The 17,351-nt window shown below is 35.7% G+C and overlaps 6 protein-coding genes across 6 annotated transcripts; 4 read left to right on the plus strand and 2 right to left on the minus strand.

The window, feature by feature from the left end:
- Window positions 1–3,780: 3,780 nt before the first annotated feature.
- Window positions 3,781–6,348, plus strand: EV154DRAFT_492872 (uncharacterized protein; the record flags this gene model as incomplete). Its single annotated transcript, XM_051599729.1, has 8 exons — window positions 3,781–4,117; window positions 4,188–4,525; window positions 4,604–4,666; window positions 4,721–4,844; window positions 4,903–5,155; window positions 5,331–5,432; window positions 5,506–5,756; window positions 5,820–6,348. Coding segments are annotated over 7 exons (1,515 nt in total), but the record flags the coding sequence as incomplete, so codon positions are not given.
- Window positions 6,349–6,479: 131 nt separating this feature from the next.
- EV154DRAFT_492895 (uncharacterized protein) lies at window positions 6,480–11,011 on the minus strand. The gene is made up of 11 exons (XM_051599730.1): window positions 10,807–11,011; window positions 10,604–10,757; window positions 10,473–10,548; window positions 9,661–10,405; window positions 9,071–9,602; window positions 8,903–8,987; window positions 8,769–8,843; window positions 7,905–8,709; window positions 7,180–7,843; window positions 6,771–7,117; window positions 6,480–6,689 (listed from the first exon to the last, which is right to left on the minus strand). The coding sequence occupies exons 2-10, from the start codon at window positions 10,650–10,652 to the stop codon at window positions 6,849–6,851; spliced, it is 3,300 nt and encodes a 1,099-aa protein (XP_051462688.1). The 5' UTR covers window positions 10,653–10,757; window positions 10,807–11,011; the 3' UTR covers window positions 6,480–6,689; window positions 6,771–6,848.
- A 538-nt stretch (window positions 11,012–11,549) lies between these two features.
- EV154DRAFT_435328 (glycosyl hydrolases family 31-domain-containing protein) lies at window positions 11,550–14,622 on the plus strand. The gene is made up of 3 exons (XM_051596786.1): window positions 11,550–12,304; window positions 12,375–12,436; window positions 12,508–14,622. Exons 1-3 carry the CDS (start codon window positions 11,647–11,649, stop codon window positions 14,599–14,601), a joined length of 2,814 nt encoding a protein of 937 aa, XP_051462689.1. The 5' UTR covers window positions 11,550–11,646; the 3' UTR covers window positions 14,602–14,622.
- Window positions 14,623–14,632: 10 nt separating this feature from the next.
- Window positions 14,633–15,250, minus strand: EV154DRAFT_598555 (uncharacterized protein). Its single transcript, XM_051607055.1, has 3 exons — window positions 15,024–15,250; window positions 14,824–14,961; window positions 14,633–14,768 (listed from the first exon to the last, which is right to left on the minus strand). The coding sequence occupies exons 1-3, from the start codon at window positions 15,099–15,101 to the stop codon at window positions 14,679–14,681; spliced, it is 306 nt and encodes a 101-aa protein (XP_051462690.1). The 5' UTR covers window positions 15,102–15,250; the 3' UTR covers window positions 14,633–14,678.
- A 46-nt stretch (window positions 15,251–15,296) lies between these two features.
- EV154DRAFT_411772 (30S ribosomal protein S17) lies at window positions 15,297–15,659 on the plus strand (the record flags this gene model as incomplete). Its single annotated transcript, XM_051595479.1, has 2 exons — window positions 15,297–15,395; window positions 15,486–15,659. The coding sequence occupies 2 exons, from the start codon at window positions 15,297–15,299 to the stop codon at window positions 15,657–15,659; spliced, it is 273 nt and encodes a 90-aa protein (XP_051462691.1).
- Window positions 15,660–16,399: 740 nt separating this feature from the next.
- EV154DRAFT_435331 (uncharacterized protein) lies at window positions 16,400–17,335 on the plus strand. The gene is made up of 4 exons (XM_051596787.1): window positions 16,400–16,625; window positions 16,707–16,797; window positions 16,872–17,054; window positions 17,125–17,335. The coding sequence occupies exons 1-4, from the start codon at window positions 16,483–16,485 to the stop codon at window positions 17,221–17,223; spliced, it is 516 nt and encodes a 171-aa protein (XP_051462692.1). The 5' UTR covers window positions 16,400–16,482; the 3' UTR covers window positions 17,224–17,335.
- Window positions 17,336–17,351: the final 16 nt, after the last annotated feature.

Here is a 17,351-nt window from a genome sequence, read left to right on the forward strand (position 1 = left end):
ATAAAGATACAAATAAGTATAGGTTTCGGGATACCACTTTTACTGATAAGGAAGGTCGAGTGAAGGCCCAGCCCATGTACCGGACCGAGACGGTGAATATGGAAGCCGTGAAGAAGATTGTTGCTACCAGAAGGGCAAAGCAGCAACCAGTGTCCTTTGAAGACCTCATGAATCAATACAGGCTTCCAAGAGTAAATATTTGAACTTAATACATGACATGAAAATCTAAATTTCAATGATTACATTATATTTTGTAGGCACGTGAGGTCTTCAGAGGCACGCTCATTTTGTTGAGGGAGCGCGGCTTGTTGGACAAGAATGCTTCGCTGCGCAAGGTATGCCCTTCTGGTACAGTGCATGATCCTGCTGTTCGACCTGGCTGCTGTGCTGAGTACTTGCTTTCTCAGCAACCTGATTTTTTGGCACAGAAGAATATGTTGGAGACTGTGACGTTCGAGGCTGGTCACCTCTTTACATTATACCCAAAGTATCACTGTGAGACTAACTGGATTGAAAGACATTGGGGTGCAGCCAAAAGATATTCACGAATGATGTGTGATTACTCCTTTTATACTCTGACGTCTAGAATCCATGAGTTTCTGGACAATGATGAGGTTGTGCACGGTCCTAAAATCAATAGACGGTATTATAACCGTGCCTATAGATATATCGACGCGTATAGCAAGGGTAAAGATGTCATGGAGGCTGATGAGATTATCAGAAAGTTTTCCAAAGAATATCGATCACACAGACGTGCTGTTTAGTTGCTCCTTAATGGCTTTCATTCCATTAAAAAAAAAAACCAAAAAAAAAAATCCTTAGACTCCCCCCCCAAAAAAAAAATTAGACTCCCCCCCCCCAAAAAATAAATAAATATCCTGAAATTTTTTTTTTTAAAAAAAAAAAAACCTTCCCCCACATTAAGATCTGGCTATGAATCTATTTCCTTTTATATTGTTTGTACGAGTCGGAGGTGAATCCTTCAAAATGTCACAAAATTGATTTTGCTATTGAACTCCGGATGCACTCTACTGACTGATGCACAAGAAACCTATTTACATCACGAAATCCGATAAGGCAATACAGGTTTTTAGTCTTAAGGGCCCTCGTAAGCACATCAAACTATTTTTTAAAGATCCCGATTAAGGACATTAATTTTTTTTTTTTTTTTTTTTTTTTTGTGAAAGGTTACAGTTTTTCCAAATAGAATCTTTTAAATTTTAATGATGTAAATGGACAATTTATTACAACATTGAATTTTTTCAGCGCCAATCCTTCTACAGATAATATTATTTTAAAAAAAATTGAATTAAACAAAAAGTTTTCTATACTTATCTATTTCTATTTCTAAGTCTAGTTCTTCTTCTACATCTACTTCTAGTTGCTCTTCTACCCCCTCTAGCCGCCCCACGTCTATTTCTACGTCTCATCAATTCCTCAAAAATGGTAACCCTTCAGCTACTACCGCCTACATCAGGTGCGTCTTCATCTTCAGGAACAGCTGCACTATGATCTTGAAGGTGAACAGTGTCGGTAAACCCGGTATCACCAAGGTCGATACACATATTGTGTAAAATACAACATCCGGTAATCACCTCGTTGATCTTCAACTGGTCCAACATGTAAATGTACTTACCAGTAAATTTCCAACGAGCCACCAACACACCAAAGGCTCTTTCGATCGCCATTCTTGTAGATGAATGTACACGATTGAATGTACGCTTGCGACTGTCTAACACGCATTGACTCTCAGGAAATGGTGTGATCAAGTTGGGTCCCAAAAGATAGGCAGAGTCACCGATCATGAACGTGTTGTCAGGAAAGTGAATGTCTGGGTGGCGAAGAATTGCACTCGCTATATCACTTGATCGGAAAGCAGCAGCATCATGCGTTCTTCCTGAAGTAAATATTGTTGTGTTAGCTTTTATATTGTTTCATCGTAGATCATTTTACTACAATACCTGAGTCACGCACTTTGATGTACGTGAATCGTAATGTAGAATCGCATACGGCAGTAAGCTTCACGGAATAGTTGTTCTTTCTATCCCTGAACATAGCACCCACGGTTGAAGGAGAATGTTGGTAAATAATAAAGTTCTTACCATCCACAGCACCAATTACACCATTCAATCTATCTCTAGTGTTACTCCCAAAACCGACAGCGATCGCATTGGATCTGACAGGATCTGATGGCCAAGTCAAGAAATGACCAAGCTGATCCTTAATTGCTTTGAGCGTTCTTATGGTGAAGTTGTTGTAACTACCTGATGAAACACCCAAAAGCAACATCACGGATGAGTGGCAAACTATCCCCCTCACCCTCAAACGTTAAACAAAACGTCTATAATTTATGGGTTCAGGCTTATTATAACTAGTGTTGATGATTTCGTTTTGGGGAATAACTTACTTTAGTAAAAGACCTAATATCACTTTTTTAGGCTGGCGGAATTTTAAGTAAATAAATACATGCGAAAAGGTCAGTCGAAGAAGCCAAAATTCTAGGCATCGTTACTGGAAAAGCAAGAATTCGTTCTGAAGTTGAGAAATACCGATAAAAAAAGTCAAAAAAATGAAAGAGCCCTGATGACAAACATACATTCATTCACATGATCTGTTGGTACTTGCTGAAGAGACTCTTTGGAATAACGAAAATGATATGGTGTGCAATGATTTCAATTTCACTAACAGCTTCGTTTTTTTTTGAGACAATCAAGATATGTTTACTCGTAGTGTAGGATTGGGCACAATTGAATCGGGTTTATTAAGTGTATGATTTATGTCATCGCCATACTATAACGTATCAAGCAGAAGAACAGACAGGGTTTACAAAACGCAATATATATATATATATATATAATTCTTGGCAAAATGAGGGTCCAATAACACCTTGACTGTACTCCAGAGGGGCTTTATAATTTTTTACCTGATTTTGTATTGCAGATTGTTACAATAGATATATGGTGCTTCTATTCATGTGTATTCTTACTCACTCCTAATATCTCGCTTGGATTTTCCTTTAATATATACGCTCAAATTTCAGACCAAACGATCCCAAGGGAGTAAGTAACAATGGAATTGTCCGACGAATAATATATATTGATTCATAATTATCCGTAATTATTACATTGTTTCGCTTCAGTTAATCAGCCTGTAAAATAAAATGTTCCTGATCCAAGCTTTGTGTACAGACCCACTGTAAGTACAACATAGTTTTTGACCTCTTTAAATGGCAGGGTTTCTTTTTTTTTTTTAAAAAAAAAAAAGAACAAGTCGAAGTTAAATAAAAATTTAGCTTTATCACATAAAAACGTCATTTGACGAAAAATACGAAAAATCAACAAGATACATACTTATCATCAAATTTTCAGACCAGTTACAGTAATACTAGAATGAAGTTGTGTTTTCTATAAAATTCTAAAATTACAACATTGTCATACGTTTCGCAAACGCTGGTCAGTCTTTCTGTACAAGAGTCCCAAAACATGGGAAACTTCGTTACAATTGACATTTGTATGAAGCATATTAGGTCATACAAAAAAAAAAAAAAAAAAAAAAAAAAAAAAAGTAAAAGTAAAAGTAAAAGTAAAAGTAAAAGTAAAAGAGCTGCCACTTTACTTCAGTTGAAAAAAAAAATAAAACAGAAAAAAAAAACAATTCCGTTTGTTTGCATCTTATGATCTAAGGTGTTACCTCAGGAGTGTTTCTAAGAAGCAAATTGATGTGGCGAAGCTCTTTATTTAAAAATGAATTGGTATTTATTAGTCTGATGTCAAATTAATATTATAATTTGTGTATATAAAGACTAACTGTAGCAGCAGTAGGACAATGAGGATTAGTGTGTCTATGTTTGAACGCATCGATCTAGCACTTAATGCACTTTAACTAAGTCCCCAACTCCCTTCCTTCTTTCTTTTTCTTTTTTGATTTGTACACATGTTACACTTAAAATTATTTGAACAAATATAAATACTACGAGAAGAAAAAAAGGAGGTATTCTATTTCCATTAGTTTTCTTAACATTCTCATGAAACCATCCCTTACGGCGACGGCTACATTTTTATTTTTGGAGCCGCAAATATTGTTATAGCACAAGACGTGAAGGCTAAATATGCATCTTGTAAAGAAATACTTAATATAATTACCATTATAAAAAATAACTGACGTTTACTAAAATTAATTCAATAGCATGCACCTTTTTGTCTAAAAAAATATACTGTTATGGAGGTTTAATAGATGGTGAAGAAGATGTTAGTATGGTGATGTTAGATATCTTTAATAACAGTGGAAGCACAGCAGAGGAAATGAAAGGCAAATGGGCTATAATCTACCCCAATACCCCTGCCGATTTAAATGCTAGACAATATCCTCAACATATGCAAACTGATGATAAAACCCTTTTAATAAGTGGTGGTAATAATAAAGCTACTACCAGACTAACAGCTCAAACAGCCACGTACAACTCAGAAACAAATTCTTGGAAAGAGTACCCGGAATACCAAGAGGGGTCTTATGGAAACAGACAAATGTAAAAGCCCCTCATTTCTCCCATAAAAAAAAATATACATCCATAAGAGTTGAACTAATTTGCTATTTATATTTTTAGCTACCATGCATCTTCGGTCTATGTTCCAAATTTGGGTGTAGGATTCTACGGTGGAATTGAGGCGTAAGATTATCAATACTTTATTATACAATTCTTATTAATATTGAACTTCAATAGAAAGTATTTGGATAACTGGACTTACCAAGATGTAAATGTAACAAAATATGAAATAAAAAGTTCAAGAATGAGATATATCGGGTATCCCCGGTTGACTTTTTTGGACATTGAAGACCCTATAAACGTAAGCTCATTTCTGTTCGAGTGACTTAAACTTCTACTAATTAAAAATCTTTATATAGCCGTGGTCAGTCTATCCCGTCCAAAACAACATCCCAGCTATATTTAGCTTTTATCAGACATCGATATATGATGATAAAAGTAAACGCATCTTCTTTTTTGGTGGACGTTACACTGACTTGGTTAACTTTGGTCAATATGATCATACTTTTGATAACTCTATCACATTCAATTTAACAGATGGTACGTGGGGGAGCCAAAATATGTCTGGAAATACAAGACCAAATAGAAGAATACATCATACAACCAATATAGGTGAGCCTACTTCTTTATAGACTCTTGTTCACTCGATACTTACAATTTTGATGTAGTGGGCCCTGATCAAAGAGACGTTTTATTGTATGGAGGTCAAACTCTTACAAATGGCGAGAAAGGTAACAGCACATTATTAAATTAGTATGAGAGTAATTTTATTGACAGAAAAAAAAAGCTCTCCCCGATTATTGCTATGTTTTGAATCTTGACACATACCAGTGGAAACAGCACAACTTTGAAAAACTCAATGCGGCTTTGGTTAGAACTAAACATTCAGGTATAATTAAAATTTGCAAGTATAGTTTTTGTCAACTGTATATAACAATGATAATTTTTTTTTTTTTTTTTAGCTGTTGCGATCAGCAAAGAAACACTATTTATTGTTTTTGGTCAAGATATTAATAATGAGCCTACCTTATCATTACTTATGCTCGATGTTAAAAATCCTTCCAATATTACTTTAATGGACAAATACGTTGACCCTGCCGCAATTGCACTTTCACCATCCTCCAACTCCACGCTAAGTTCTGCCAAAGAAACAGAAGACGTTAAGTTAAGCACAGGAGCAACCGCTGGTATTGCTGTTGGAGCTAGTGTCGCCGTAAGTATATTAGACACTGAATACAATAACAAATACATATTTATTCTAACTTTAACATGTTAGGGTATCATTGCTATTGCTGCTATTGTTTTTTGTGTTTTAAAAATGAGGAAGACCATAATGAAAGAATCCGAAAGTGATCGAAAAGAAAATTTTGAAGAGCCAGTAATGGAGGTCAATTGGGATGAAATTGACAATAATTATGTCGAAGTACCTACCAACCCTATCTCCAATTATGGACATAGAAATCAATTTAAATACCCATCACAATTAGCTGATGACAAATCATTGTTAGCTGATGAAAGTACTACCATCCAATCTGAGGGCATCCCCGAGAAAAATCGAGATGCAAGTACTCATCAGCGTCCAGATGCTATCGATAATGATAATGCTGTTTTGTATAATAGAAGCCATAGTACAGCTTTACCAAAACCAGATGGCGCATAAATGTTTGCTGATTTAACACTCTGATCTTTGCATGCATGCTTATGACTAACTATATAATGTCCCCAACAGTATGTATGTTCATATCAACTTAAATTATTTAGATTATAATCTTTTCAATAAAAAACAAATACCAGCTAAAAAAAAACTCAAACTGAGGTTCTTACTTGTAGTTAACAAGCGTATATCACGTACATAAATGGCAGAGAATTACTCGAAAACAGCAATTACGCATATATTACGAGACCAAACCGTCATTTAATTTTTACTGAAGAAACACATTAACTTGTTGCAAAAAACAGGTATGTACTAGTCTTTTTTTTTTTTTTTTGGAAAATAAGTAGTACCCATGATCTTTAGTTAGTTTTCCTCTAGCGTTGCTTGTTTAAAAGTAAGAGTACTAAATGCCATGACTGAATAAAAAGAGATGCCGGAGCCTGTTATTATTTAAGATGATCTCTTAGGTTTGGAATTTTACTGCGCTTCTATCTAAAATCGAGTCTTAAACTTCAGAACTGATACAATATTACCCAGCCCATCCTGCAACCACTGTTACTTAGTATAACTTACGACGTTTTGACTAATGCTTCGATTATATAAATTTCTAAATGGTTTATTTTTAAGGGGTGTCTCCAAAAATATCATTCCTCAAAAATATACAATGTGTTTAGTCTCTTGTATTGACATAACTCGATTTTTGCTCCATAAAGGACTGTTATAATGCTGGATGGACATAGCATTTTTTAAAACGAAGATAATATAACGAAACCTATTTGTGATACTTAAATTTACACCATTACTAGGTATTATGTTTTCGATATGTGTATCAATCACGGCTAGTGAATCATATGACTTTTTGTCGAAGGAAAAATTGTCCGTTGATGATAAATCAATTTCTAGACGCAACTTTACCAGCTCTAGTTAAGAAAAACAATTTTAAGATTGACCCTTGAGGTTATAAATCTATCCTAACAATTACCTAATTCTATTGAGCAAGAACGTAGTAGCGTATTCTCTTTCTGTGGAATTTCGAATTCGACTTTAAAATTTATATCAATGCCTGAACTTGGTATAATTTGTCCTTTTTGAATAACAATAACTCTGTCCCCAACATTTATGCAGGCATCGGTGCCATCGTCTTTATAATTTGTATAAGACAAGTAAGGTTTATCAATCCCAGTCACGGTCAGCTTCTTGAGGATTAGTCCATATGTGTTCCCCGCCGCTTTGTGTGGATCTCCATACTGGAAAGCATTGTAAACCAAATGTTCTTCATACAGCGATGGTTTTAGTGACTGATTGATTGTTTTTTGCATTATTACTCCTTGTATATCTTTTTCTTTCAGTTCAATGATATCGTTGAATTCATCCTGCAGTGTTCCTGTATATGCTTCATATAGTAACGAGTGATATTTCATCATAGAAGTATTTTCAAAAATAAAGATATGATCCAATTCTTGAAATTGATAGAATTGGTCCATATTTAAAATATACGTAATGGCTATCGAAGTGATGTCTCGAATAACTGGTCTAAAGTTTACTATGACGTTACGGAGAGTGGTATGGGTTCTGCAATTACAGTCTGTGCTAATATTCAACTCTATTTTATCGTCTATGGTCAATAAGTCATCGCGGAAAGACAACTAGTTTTTTTAAAAAAAGATTAAAGGAAGCACACAAACAATATATAAGAACTTAACTAACAATATGAAGCATCTGGGAATTCAATGTGTCCAAAACACTTTTATAATTGTCTAGCCTATAACAATCCCAATTTGAACCTTGGGCTTTATGTATGTCGCAGTAATCTATGTTGTTATCGGTTGCAATGTTATTCAATATGGATTTACACAACCTGTCTTTCAAATTCTCCATGGGAACTAACTTATCTATGATAAGCATAGCCGTAGATATACACTTTCCCATAAGGTCGCATTGAACAGCTTGATATAAGGCAAAATGTATATAAGTATCGTGCAGCTGAGCTATAACAAAGAAAGATTTGAGTTTGAACTCCTGACCAATAATTTTCTGAATAACGGGCATTAAACATGACCCAATATTACATAGGCGCACTTTTCTTCTTTCGGCGAGTTCCTGAGGTACATTTCCAATATAGAATAACTGCTGTATATCTTCTTCAGAGATGTCTATATATTCCATAAATGACGCTTCAATTGTTAGAACGTAACCTAAATTCTTGGCTCTCCAATCATTTCCAGAATGTTTGTCCAGAAGGACAGACACCAGTGTGTTGATGTAACTCAAATACATCAGGAGAAAAATATGAGTATACTTTGTTTGAAAAATGGGAGTGATAGGACCGTAGGTTTCTTTGATTATAGAATTATTTGCTGTGGAAAAAAAACTGGCCATTTCACTTTTTCCTAGAGATTCTAGAATTGTTGCCGAAGCAATGTCCTTATATAGTGACTGAATAGGATGTCGTCTAACACCCGGGTAACTGTCTAGATAATCACCAAAATTCTCTTCCATAAATTCTCTCATCCTATATATGCACATAAATAAAGTATCCAGAAGCATTATTTGCTATCAAATAGACTATACCTTTTGGTTGTATGAAGTACTGGTTTTTGGTATATGAGCAAATGTTTAAAATAACTGTCTAAAGGTCGGATATCCCTATATTTAAGCTTGAGTGTTACTTATGTATTTCACTATAAAAGTTAATGGATACCTACAAGCTTTTAAATTCAGAGAGCCTTTCAACTAAATTATCGTCCCCAACAAATGCAGATACATGTTTGACTGATTCGAGAAAAATGTCTGATTACAAAAAAAACACGTTAAATATTTAATGAAATATGCATATATATATATATATATATATATAAATTTACTTGCTTTACCTATATTTATAATAATATTTGGTTGTGAATTTTTAAAAAGAGATCTGGACACCATTTTACATTGTCCTTGTAAAGCTAGATTCCTTGGTATTGTTGCCGGGGACCTTTGATCATGGGAGCGATCCGTTTCATCGTTTAGTAAGGACCCGCATTGCACTTTCAAATATGAACTATTTCCAAATTCCTTTTGATTATCTCTGATTCTACTTTTATCAAATGAAAATAGCCTGTATTTAAAATGTTTTTCGATGGATTTTTGTATAAATACTTTCAGTTCATCGTCAAAAGCTTCAAACTCGTCTGTTAAGACATTAAGATTGCGTCGGATGTAAATCAATGCGTCTATTTTCTTGTTTGTGTTTCCCGAAAGCGTCTTTATATGGTGTAGAAAATCTTTGCTGACAGCACAGAACAAATATTGATTGATTTCTTTCACATGTAGAGACTGTATAGAACTGGTTTCCTTTTCACCCAGTCCATGGATATGCACATCTATGAAGGGCATTGTTTTCTGATTCCCATAAAAGAAGGGCTGTATAGCAGCGGTCAGTACTAATGTATTTCGGAAAATCTTTATTGTCACTCTTTACCTGGCAGGAAATGTGCCGGTATATTAACCTTTCTAGCAGCCCATCTTTAATAGATCTTACTTTAATCCCTTTATCTTTGAGGCATAAAAGTATACTGTTCTTTAATTTCTCCTCGACTGGGACACTAAAGCAGATTGACTTTAATGATTTAGCGGTATTGGAGTCTAAACCTGAGCCTAAGAGTGGATACTGAACTGATATTAAATCCAAGGTTACAATGCACTTGCCCTTGATAAATTTTGGTGCACATAGTATATACTCCCTACCATATTTAAATTGCTGTATGGTCCTGTTTCCATCGACGATATATTCATTTTGTAGATATCGAAAGTTAGATTCCAGTACAGTGAAAAACAATAGCCTGCTGTAATCATCGCTTTCATTAATAAGTCCGGCTTGAACAAAAAGCGGACGAATGATTTTTTCTCGTACTTCAAAGTCCCAAAATGTGGGAAGGCTTACCACATAATGAAAGCCATCATTTGGTATATTGTTGACAGCAAAATTAGTTCTTGTATGGCGAAGGAATATTACAACAGCGTTCAGGATTACAGTGTCATGCGCATCATGTATATAGTCGAATAGCTTTGTTTTGATATATATGTCATACAGTTCCACCAGAATATTATTCACAAAAAATATTTCTTTTCGGTCCTCCTCATCTTTTCTTACGTCAGCACCAACCCCGATAGCCAAAATGTCTCCAGTAATAGCATTATACAGCAGAGAAGCTCTTTTTTCATTCCTGTTTTAAAAAAAGTATCAGAATTTTTCTTGAGACAAGTAGTAGTTATGTTTTATATCATACTAACATCGTATCAATCGCTCTTTTTTGGGCAAAAATACTGCATCTGTAATAACTAATGCTAGCTGTATCTTCGTCAAAGCCTACAGTCAAAAATAATGTTAATGGTTCCCGTTAAATTGGGTAATTCATCCTTACATAAATCGATGCAGCAAGAATGCTTGGAAAAGTTATAAGGAGTACTCATATTATTGATAGTTAAAGTGCATTACAAGTATAAAAAGAGAGCAAAAGAAAAGAATGATGATGTAAATTTTAGATGAGTTCGAAGGTAGTGCTAAGTTTTGTGTCACTACATGATTGTGTGTTACTATACGGTTTTGTAAAACTGAACAACATACCTAGTTGAATTCCAAGTGTTTTGAAAGACGTTGATAATAGCACGGTCTTAGGTAAACGACATGTGGAATTTTCCTTTCAACTTTTATGCACTTCAGGATATGAATGATTTAGAACGCTGCTTTTATATAAAAAGCATATCATGTGAGCCCCGGAGTTAGCCAACTGACCACCACAATATATAGTTTCTCTCTTGTAGCTTTTCTCACACTGCATTTTATGCAATATTTGATAATATGATAGCTCCAAGCTATGTGACATTTGTCTTTAAATCTGATTTATAATCAATCACTAAAAAAAATGTTCATAAAAGGTTCGGAACGCTGTTTGATTTTTTGAATTCGAATAAATATAGCCAAAGAAATCAACTGACATGATGCTGAATCGTTTGTATGTTAAGATATATATATATATATATATACCAGCTAGGGTGTAGGTCAATCACATGCAGGTGAGACAGGAGAACTTTGAAGTTAGGGACAATAATATTATAATAATCCATGGGTGGTAGAATGATTAGCGTGAAAATGCTGTTAGCATTTCGGTTAATCATATTGATAATAAATTGGTGATGTGGCTAAATTACTTGTAACCAATAAACCTTTTCTCATATAATTGTCTTTTTAAGCGCATTGTACAGACTTCACCGATTTTTCCTTCGATCGTGGATTGTGTAACAGGCATATCTCAACACAGCATATATTTTTTTTTGCTGCTCCCTTACAGCCGTGCCAATTGGCGGCTTTGTACAGGACCATAAATTTCACAATTAACACACCGCGCTTTTTAAAGTAGCTTTATTTTTGTTATTCTTTCCCCCCCTTAATTCACACATTAACACCATGAAGCTACGTTTGTCTAAAGTAGGCTTACTGGTAGTAGCGTATGGCACACTTGTGTCTGCCATGAAGTTTGAGGATTTTAAAAAATGTGACCAATCCGGTTTTTGTCGTCGTAACAGAGCGTATGCGGATGATGCAGCCAGTTCTCCTTATGCTTTAGTCAAGGATTCAATTCACACGCAAGAAGACCGAATTCATGCGGATATTCTCAACACAGAGACAAATATTGTCTTGACATTACAGGTGCATGTGTTGAAAGACAATACGGCACGCGTCCGTATTAATGAAAAGCAACCCATCAAGCCACGTTATGAAGACCATGTCAAATTTACTTTGGTGAAGGAACCCGAGACGATGAAAGCGTTAAAGACAGAGACATCCGATGCTGGTATTATTACCATTCACATGGACAAGCAACGAAAGATTGTCATCTCACCTGAGCCTGTTCGTATTGAATTTTTGGTGAATAACGAAGCAGCTATTACTTTGAACGACCGCGGTTTCTTCAATTTTGAACATTTACGTACCAAGGAGTCTCACGTCAAGAAAATGGTAGAGCAGAAGAATGAAGATGGTACGGTTGAGATGGTAGAAGCAGAGTCTGAAAAGGATCTTTGGGAAGAAACCTTCAAGACGTGGACAGATCCTAAACCTAACGGTAAGACATAGTATATGCTAGCTTTTTTTTTTTTTTTTTTTTTTTTTATGCTGACCCTTCTCTCCTTAAGGTCCTGAATCAATTGCATTGGATATTACGTTCAATGGATTCTCTCATGTTTATGGTATTCCTGTAAGTTTTTTTTTCTCTTTATTCACTTGTGTGTAAATTGATCCATTGTTCACCATACATCAACAATTTAGGAACACGCTTCCAGTCTTTCATTAAAGGAAACCCGTGGTGGAGAAGGCAATTACGACGAACCTTACCGACTTTACAACACGGATGTGTTTGAATATGCTCTTGACAGTCCCACCTCTCTTTATGGTGCTGTACCTCTCATGATTGCTCATAAAAAAGGATTATCCGCTGGTATTTTCTGGATGAATCCTTCCGAGACCTGGATTGATATCGTCAAGACGCAACCTGAACAAGATTCCAAGCTTCAAAAGATCTTTTCTCACACACCCCAGGTACCTTCTACACAAACGCATTGGATGTCTGAAGCGGGTGTGATGGATATTTTTGTGTTTTTTGGTCCTACCACCAAGGATATTTTACGTCAATATAGTTTATTGACAGGTCCCCCCGCTATGCCTCAAATGTTTGCTATTGCGTATCATCAATGTCGCTGGAATTATATTAACCAGCGCGATGTTTTGGAAGTCGATCGTAAATTTGATGAGCATGATATGCCCTATGATGTGATTTGGCTTGATATCGAGTACACGGATGAGAAAAAGTATTTCACATGGGACACACCCAAGTTCCCTAACCCTATTGAAATGGAAGAGACTTTGGATAACAAGGGTAGAAAGTTGGTGACAATCATTGATCCCCATATCAAGCGTACCAAGGATTACCGTATCGCTGACGAATCTCATCAACAAGACTTGTTCATCAAGAAGCCCGACGGTAAAGATTATGAAGGTTGGTGTTGGCCCGGTCAATCCTCTTGGATCGATTTCGTCCAAGAAAAATCGTTCAATTGGTGGAAGAAACAATTTTCTTTTGATCTGTTTAAAGGAACAAGAGAGAATGTACATATCTGGAACGACATGAATGAACCTTCCGTCTTTAATGGGCCTGAGATCACGATTCAAAAGGAAATGATGCATGATGGCGGTAAATGGGAACATCGTGTCTTACATAATTTATATGCTGGATTATCTCATCTTGCTACTGCCGAAGGAGTGCAGGAACGTACCGCTGTTCAAAAACGTCCCTTTGTTTTAGCCCGTGGATTTTACGCTGGTACTCAACGTGCAGGTCCTATCTGGACCGGTGATAACATTGCTAATTGGGAATCGTTACAATACACCAACCCCATGATCTTATCCAACAGCATGGGTGGTATTCCTTTCTCTGGTGCCGATGTCCCTGGTTTCTTTGAAAATGCTACTCCCGAACTTTTAGCTCGTTGGTATCAAGCAGCTACCTACCAACCCTTTTTCCGTGGCCATGCTCACATCGATACCAAACGTCGTGAACCTTACTTGTCTGCGGAACCATACCGATCCATAACGAGAGATACACTCCGCGAGCGTTATGCCATGTTGTCTTTCTGGTACACCTTGTTCTTTGATGCCTACAAGGAAGGCACGCCCATGATGCGACCCATGTTTATGGAATACCCTGATGATGAGTCTTTGTTTACTGTCGATGATCAATTCATGGTAGGTAGTGCTGTCCTTGTCAAACCTATCACTGTGGAAGGTGCTACTTCTACCGATGTGTATTTCCCCGGTGAAGAACCTTGGTATAACACCAAGACACACGAGGTTGTTGGTAAGAAGGGATTGCATAATGTGGAAGCTCCCTTGGACACCATTCCTGCATTCTATCAAGGTGGAAATATTATTCCTCGTCGTGAACGTGTACGTCGTAGTTCACCCGCTATGCGACTTGATCCTTTCACTTTGGTGATTGCCAAGGGATCCAATGGAAGTGCTAGTGGTCGGTTATACATGGATGACGAAGAAACTTTCTCGTTCCAGAAGGGAGCTTATGGCCATACCTTGTTTGAGTACAAGGACGATGAATTGAGCTGTCAAAGTGTGCATGAGGATGCTACAGGTAGTGCGGCTAAAAGCTTTATTCAATTGAATAAGGAGGTACGTGTAGAACGTGTACAGATTTTGGGACAGGTTGTGAAGCCAAAGGATGTACAGGTGGTGCATCGTGATGGAAAAACCGAAAAGGTGGAGTTTGCATGGGATGCCACTAAGAAAGTGTTGACTGTAAAAGATCCCAAGGTTTCTGTGCTTGAATGTGGCTGGAAAATAGTCGTTTATTAAATTGAGACAACAATAAAAAAATAAAAAATAAATGTATGTAAAATCAAGGGATATAAAATAAAAAATAAAAATAGGGTTTAATGTTTGGCAGTATGAGCTAATGTGACGGAACTTTGTAAACTATGCATTTGATATTTACCAGCCGAGATTAATGATTTAATGGTATCCTAAAAGGGGGGGGGGTTAGTCTTAAGTGAAAGAAAGATAAAGGGAAAGACTTACAATGTCCGTTTCTTTACGGTGACGCTCAAAGTCAGCTCTGGCAAACTGCATTAATTCCTTTGCATCGCTTTTAGACATGCCTTTTGTGCATCTACAAATTTGTCGGTATAAAGAAATGACTTGTCTTTTCACTAAAAACTATCCAAAAAGGTGTCAAATGTCAACAATATGCCGGAAAATATAAAAAAAAAAAGTCTTACATGATTTAAAGACAAGCCCTTTTCAAAAAACTTTGGCATGGCGGGTGCCTTATGAAGTCTAGCAAGAGTAGGGAACATTATGGAATTAGTGTGAGAGAAGGGAAGAGGTGGATTGGCAGCTTTATTTTTCTTTAGAGAGAGTGTTTCTTTTGAAGGATAGGTGACTGCCAATCATCCCCCGCCAACCCCCTCTATTTTTTTTTAAAGAAAAAAAAAAAAAATTGCCCAAAACCCTTCAACCTTTTGTTTACTTCTTAAAAACATTACGAAAAAATGAGACAAAACTTTATTGGTATGGTTGTTAGCAGCGCAATGCAAAAGACCATTAAAGTCAAGGTCACTTCTCAAAAGCTTCATCCCATTGTTCTCAAGGTAATTTTTTGTTAGCCATTTAGACAAACCCCCTGGTTTTTTTTTCTCACCTATTTTTTTTATAAAAAAAAAAAAAAAAAAAAAAATTAGACTATCAAAACACACAAGAACTATCTTGTTCATGACGAGAACGAAGCTTGTAAATTAGGTGATGTTGTCCGTATCGAAGCATGCAGACCTTTAAGTAAACACAAGCATTTCTCAGTTGCCGAAATCGTTAGAAGCTCAAAGGATGCTACCACCGCCACCACCACCACTGCATAGATTTATTTAAAAAACCTTTTTTTTTTCCAGAGAAAAACAAAACAAAAAAACAATAAAAAAAGAATAATGTACACATCCAGTCATTTAGCAATCAAATGAAATCACACACACACACACACACAGCAATTTGCAGGATTTTTTTTTTTACAAGGTGGAAGTTATTTATAGGGTGTTGAAAGAAATGTCATAGTTCTCGATACGTACGGGTTAATGGATTTATGTCAAATGTGTAATTTCCAAGGAATTCATTGTGTGTAATCTCCAGCTAGTTCTAGGTACTTATTTTCAAAGACTGTCTCGTCAAAATATATACTACAGACAATTTATGTTAAATGTATATATGCAGTGTATGTAACAATAAATACATCACACAGAAGAAGAAAAAAAATTGTATCTTGAAGAGTATCCTATTGGCGTATCACGTACTAGTTTCCATAATGAAACCACTCAATTGACATGGTACATATAAGTCTAGTCGTTATAACAATGTTCCTGCCATGTCATGTAAATATTAGAGCAATGAATATCAATGAAAAAGTGGAGGCAGAATCACTTGTACTCTTACTAAGTTCAAAATGTAGTATTGCATCAAAGACGTACGTCACAATTAGTCATAATTCGTTGTCAAGTAGTTGTGGGGCCAGAGTTTACCGAAAAAAATAAAAATAAAAGCATATGTAGTATGCTAAATAAAGAAAGAAGGACATATAGCTCGTCACAAGATGTTTAAACCAATAAACCCTCGGCCGTATAATTATTTCTTTTTTTGTCTTTTCTTGTTTTTTTTTTTTGCTTTTATTCTTCTTTGTTGTTGAACAATAATATGGCAGACAGTGCATTAGGGTTAGAGAAAGTAGCGATTGCCATCATTCAGCAAGCAATTGACCTTGTGCATAGCCTTCAAGATGAGCACTATACGTACGACTCCAAAGTGATGCCTGCTGGTACGATTGGCAAGCATATCAGGTAAAAATAAGAGATGGTGTTTGTGTGTGTGTGTTTGATGAGGGAATATAAAATGGTTAAAAGAAAGATATTAAACTATAGACATGTATACGATCATTTTAATTTGTTACAACAATCCTGCACAGACAGTGATAGATCCATCGTGCTGGATTATGATTTACGATCCCGAAATGTAAGATTTATATAAAGTGTGGTAAATCGTTGATTTTTTTCGATTTATTTAAAAAAAAAAGCATGTAATAATAGAACCCATCAGAAATGGATAGATCGATTGCGATCCAAAATTTACATCAATTACAAGAAAATATCCCACGCATCCCGTTAGGGAAAAATCTAAAGTTATTGGCAACCATTGATGCTAGTGATACAAACAAGTATGAATTTCAGTCGTCGTTTGGACGAGAATTATTCTATAGCTGTATTCATGCTGTAAGTGATATATCATGTTTTTTTTTTGTTGTTGCTCTTTTTTCCATTGTTGTTAACTAGAGTATCCTAGATTCATCATTATGCTGCCATCAAGGCTATCTGTATAGAATTGGACCTGACTGTTCCAAAGGACTTTGGAATGGCGCCTTCTACTTTACAAGCTGCATAGAAAAACCCCTACCCAAATTTAGCACTACACACACATCTTTTTTTTTTTTTAGTGGGGTCCGTTTAAAAAAAATAAATAAAAAAACTAACGCATTTTTTTTTTATTTATCTTTTTTTCTTTTCTCTTTA

Source organism: Mucor mucedo, assembly GCF_025094135.1.
Source record: "Mucor mucedo strain NRRL 3635 chromosome Unknown EV154scaffold_6, whole genome shotgun sequence".
NCBI classification, from domain to species: Eukaryota; Fungi; Mucoromycota; class Mucoromycetes; order Mucorales; family Mucoraceae; genus Mucor; species Mucor mucedo.

Coding starts and splice junctions, on each gene's coding strand:
- EV154DRAFT_492895 (XM_051599730.1), bottom strand. CDS start 10,652: ATGAGTACTCCTTATAACTTTTCCAAGCATTCTTGCTGCATCGATTTA. Junction 8,710..8,768: donor GTACTTCATACAACCAAAAG/GTATAGTCTATT, acceptor GTGCATATATAG/GATGAGAGAATTTATGGAAG. Junction 7,844..7,904: donor ATTCCCAGATGCTTCATATT/GTTAGTTAAGTT, acceptor TAAAAAAACTAG/TTGTCTTTCCGCGATGACTT.
- EV154DRAFT_435328 (XM_051596786.1), top strand. CDS start 11,647: ATGAAGCTACGTTTGTCTAAAGTAGGCTTACTGGTAGTAGCGTATGGC. Junction 12,305..12,374: donor GACAGATCCTAAACCTAACG/GTAAGACATAGT, acceptor TCTCTCCTTAAG/GTCCTGAATCAATTGCATTG. Junction 12,437..12,507: donor CTCATGTTTATGGTATTCCT/GTAAGTTTTTTT, acceptor TCAACAATTTAG/GAACACGCTTCCAGTCTTTC.
- EV154DRAFT_598555 (XM_051607055.1), bottom strand. CDS start 15,101: ATGTTCCCTACTCTTGCTAGACTTCATAAGGCACCCGCCATGCCAAAG. Junction 14,962..15,023: donor AGGGCTTGTCTTTAAATCAT/GTAAGACTTTTT, acceptor CTTTTTGGATAG/TTTTTAGTGAAAAGACAAGT. Junction 14,769..14,823: donor ACCGTAAAGAAACGGACATT/GTAAGTCTTTCC, acceptor CCCCCCTTTTAG/GATACCATTAAATCATTAAT.
- EV154DRAFT_435331 (XM_051596787.1), top strand. CDS start 16,483: ATGGCAGACAGTGCATTAGGGTTAGAGAAAGTAGCGATTGCCATCATT. Junction 16,798..16,871: donor ATGATTTACGATCCCGAAAT/GTAAGATTTATA, acceptor ATGTAATAATAG/AACCCATCAGAAATGGATAG. Junction 17,055..17,124: donor TCTATAGCTGTATTCATGCT/GTAAGTGATATA, acceptor AGAGTATCCTAG/ATTCATCATTATGCTGCCAT.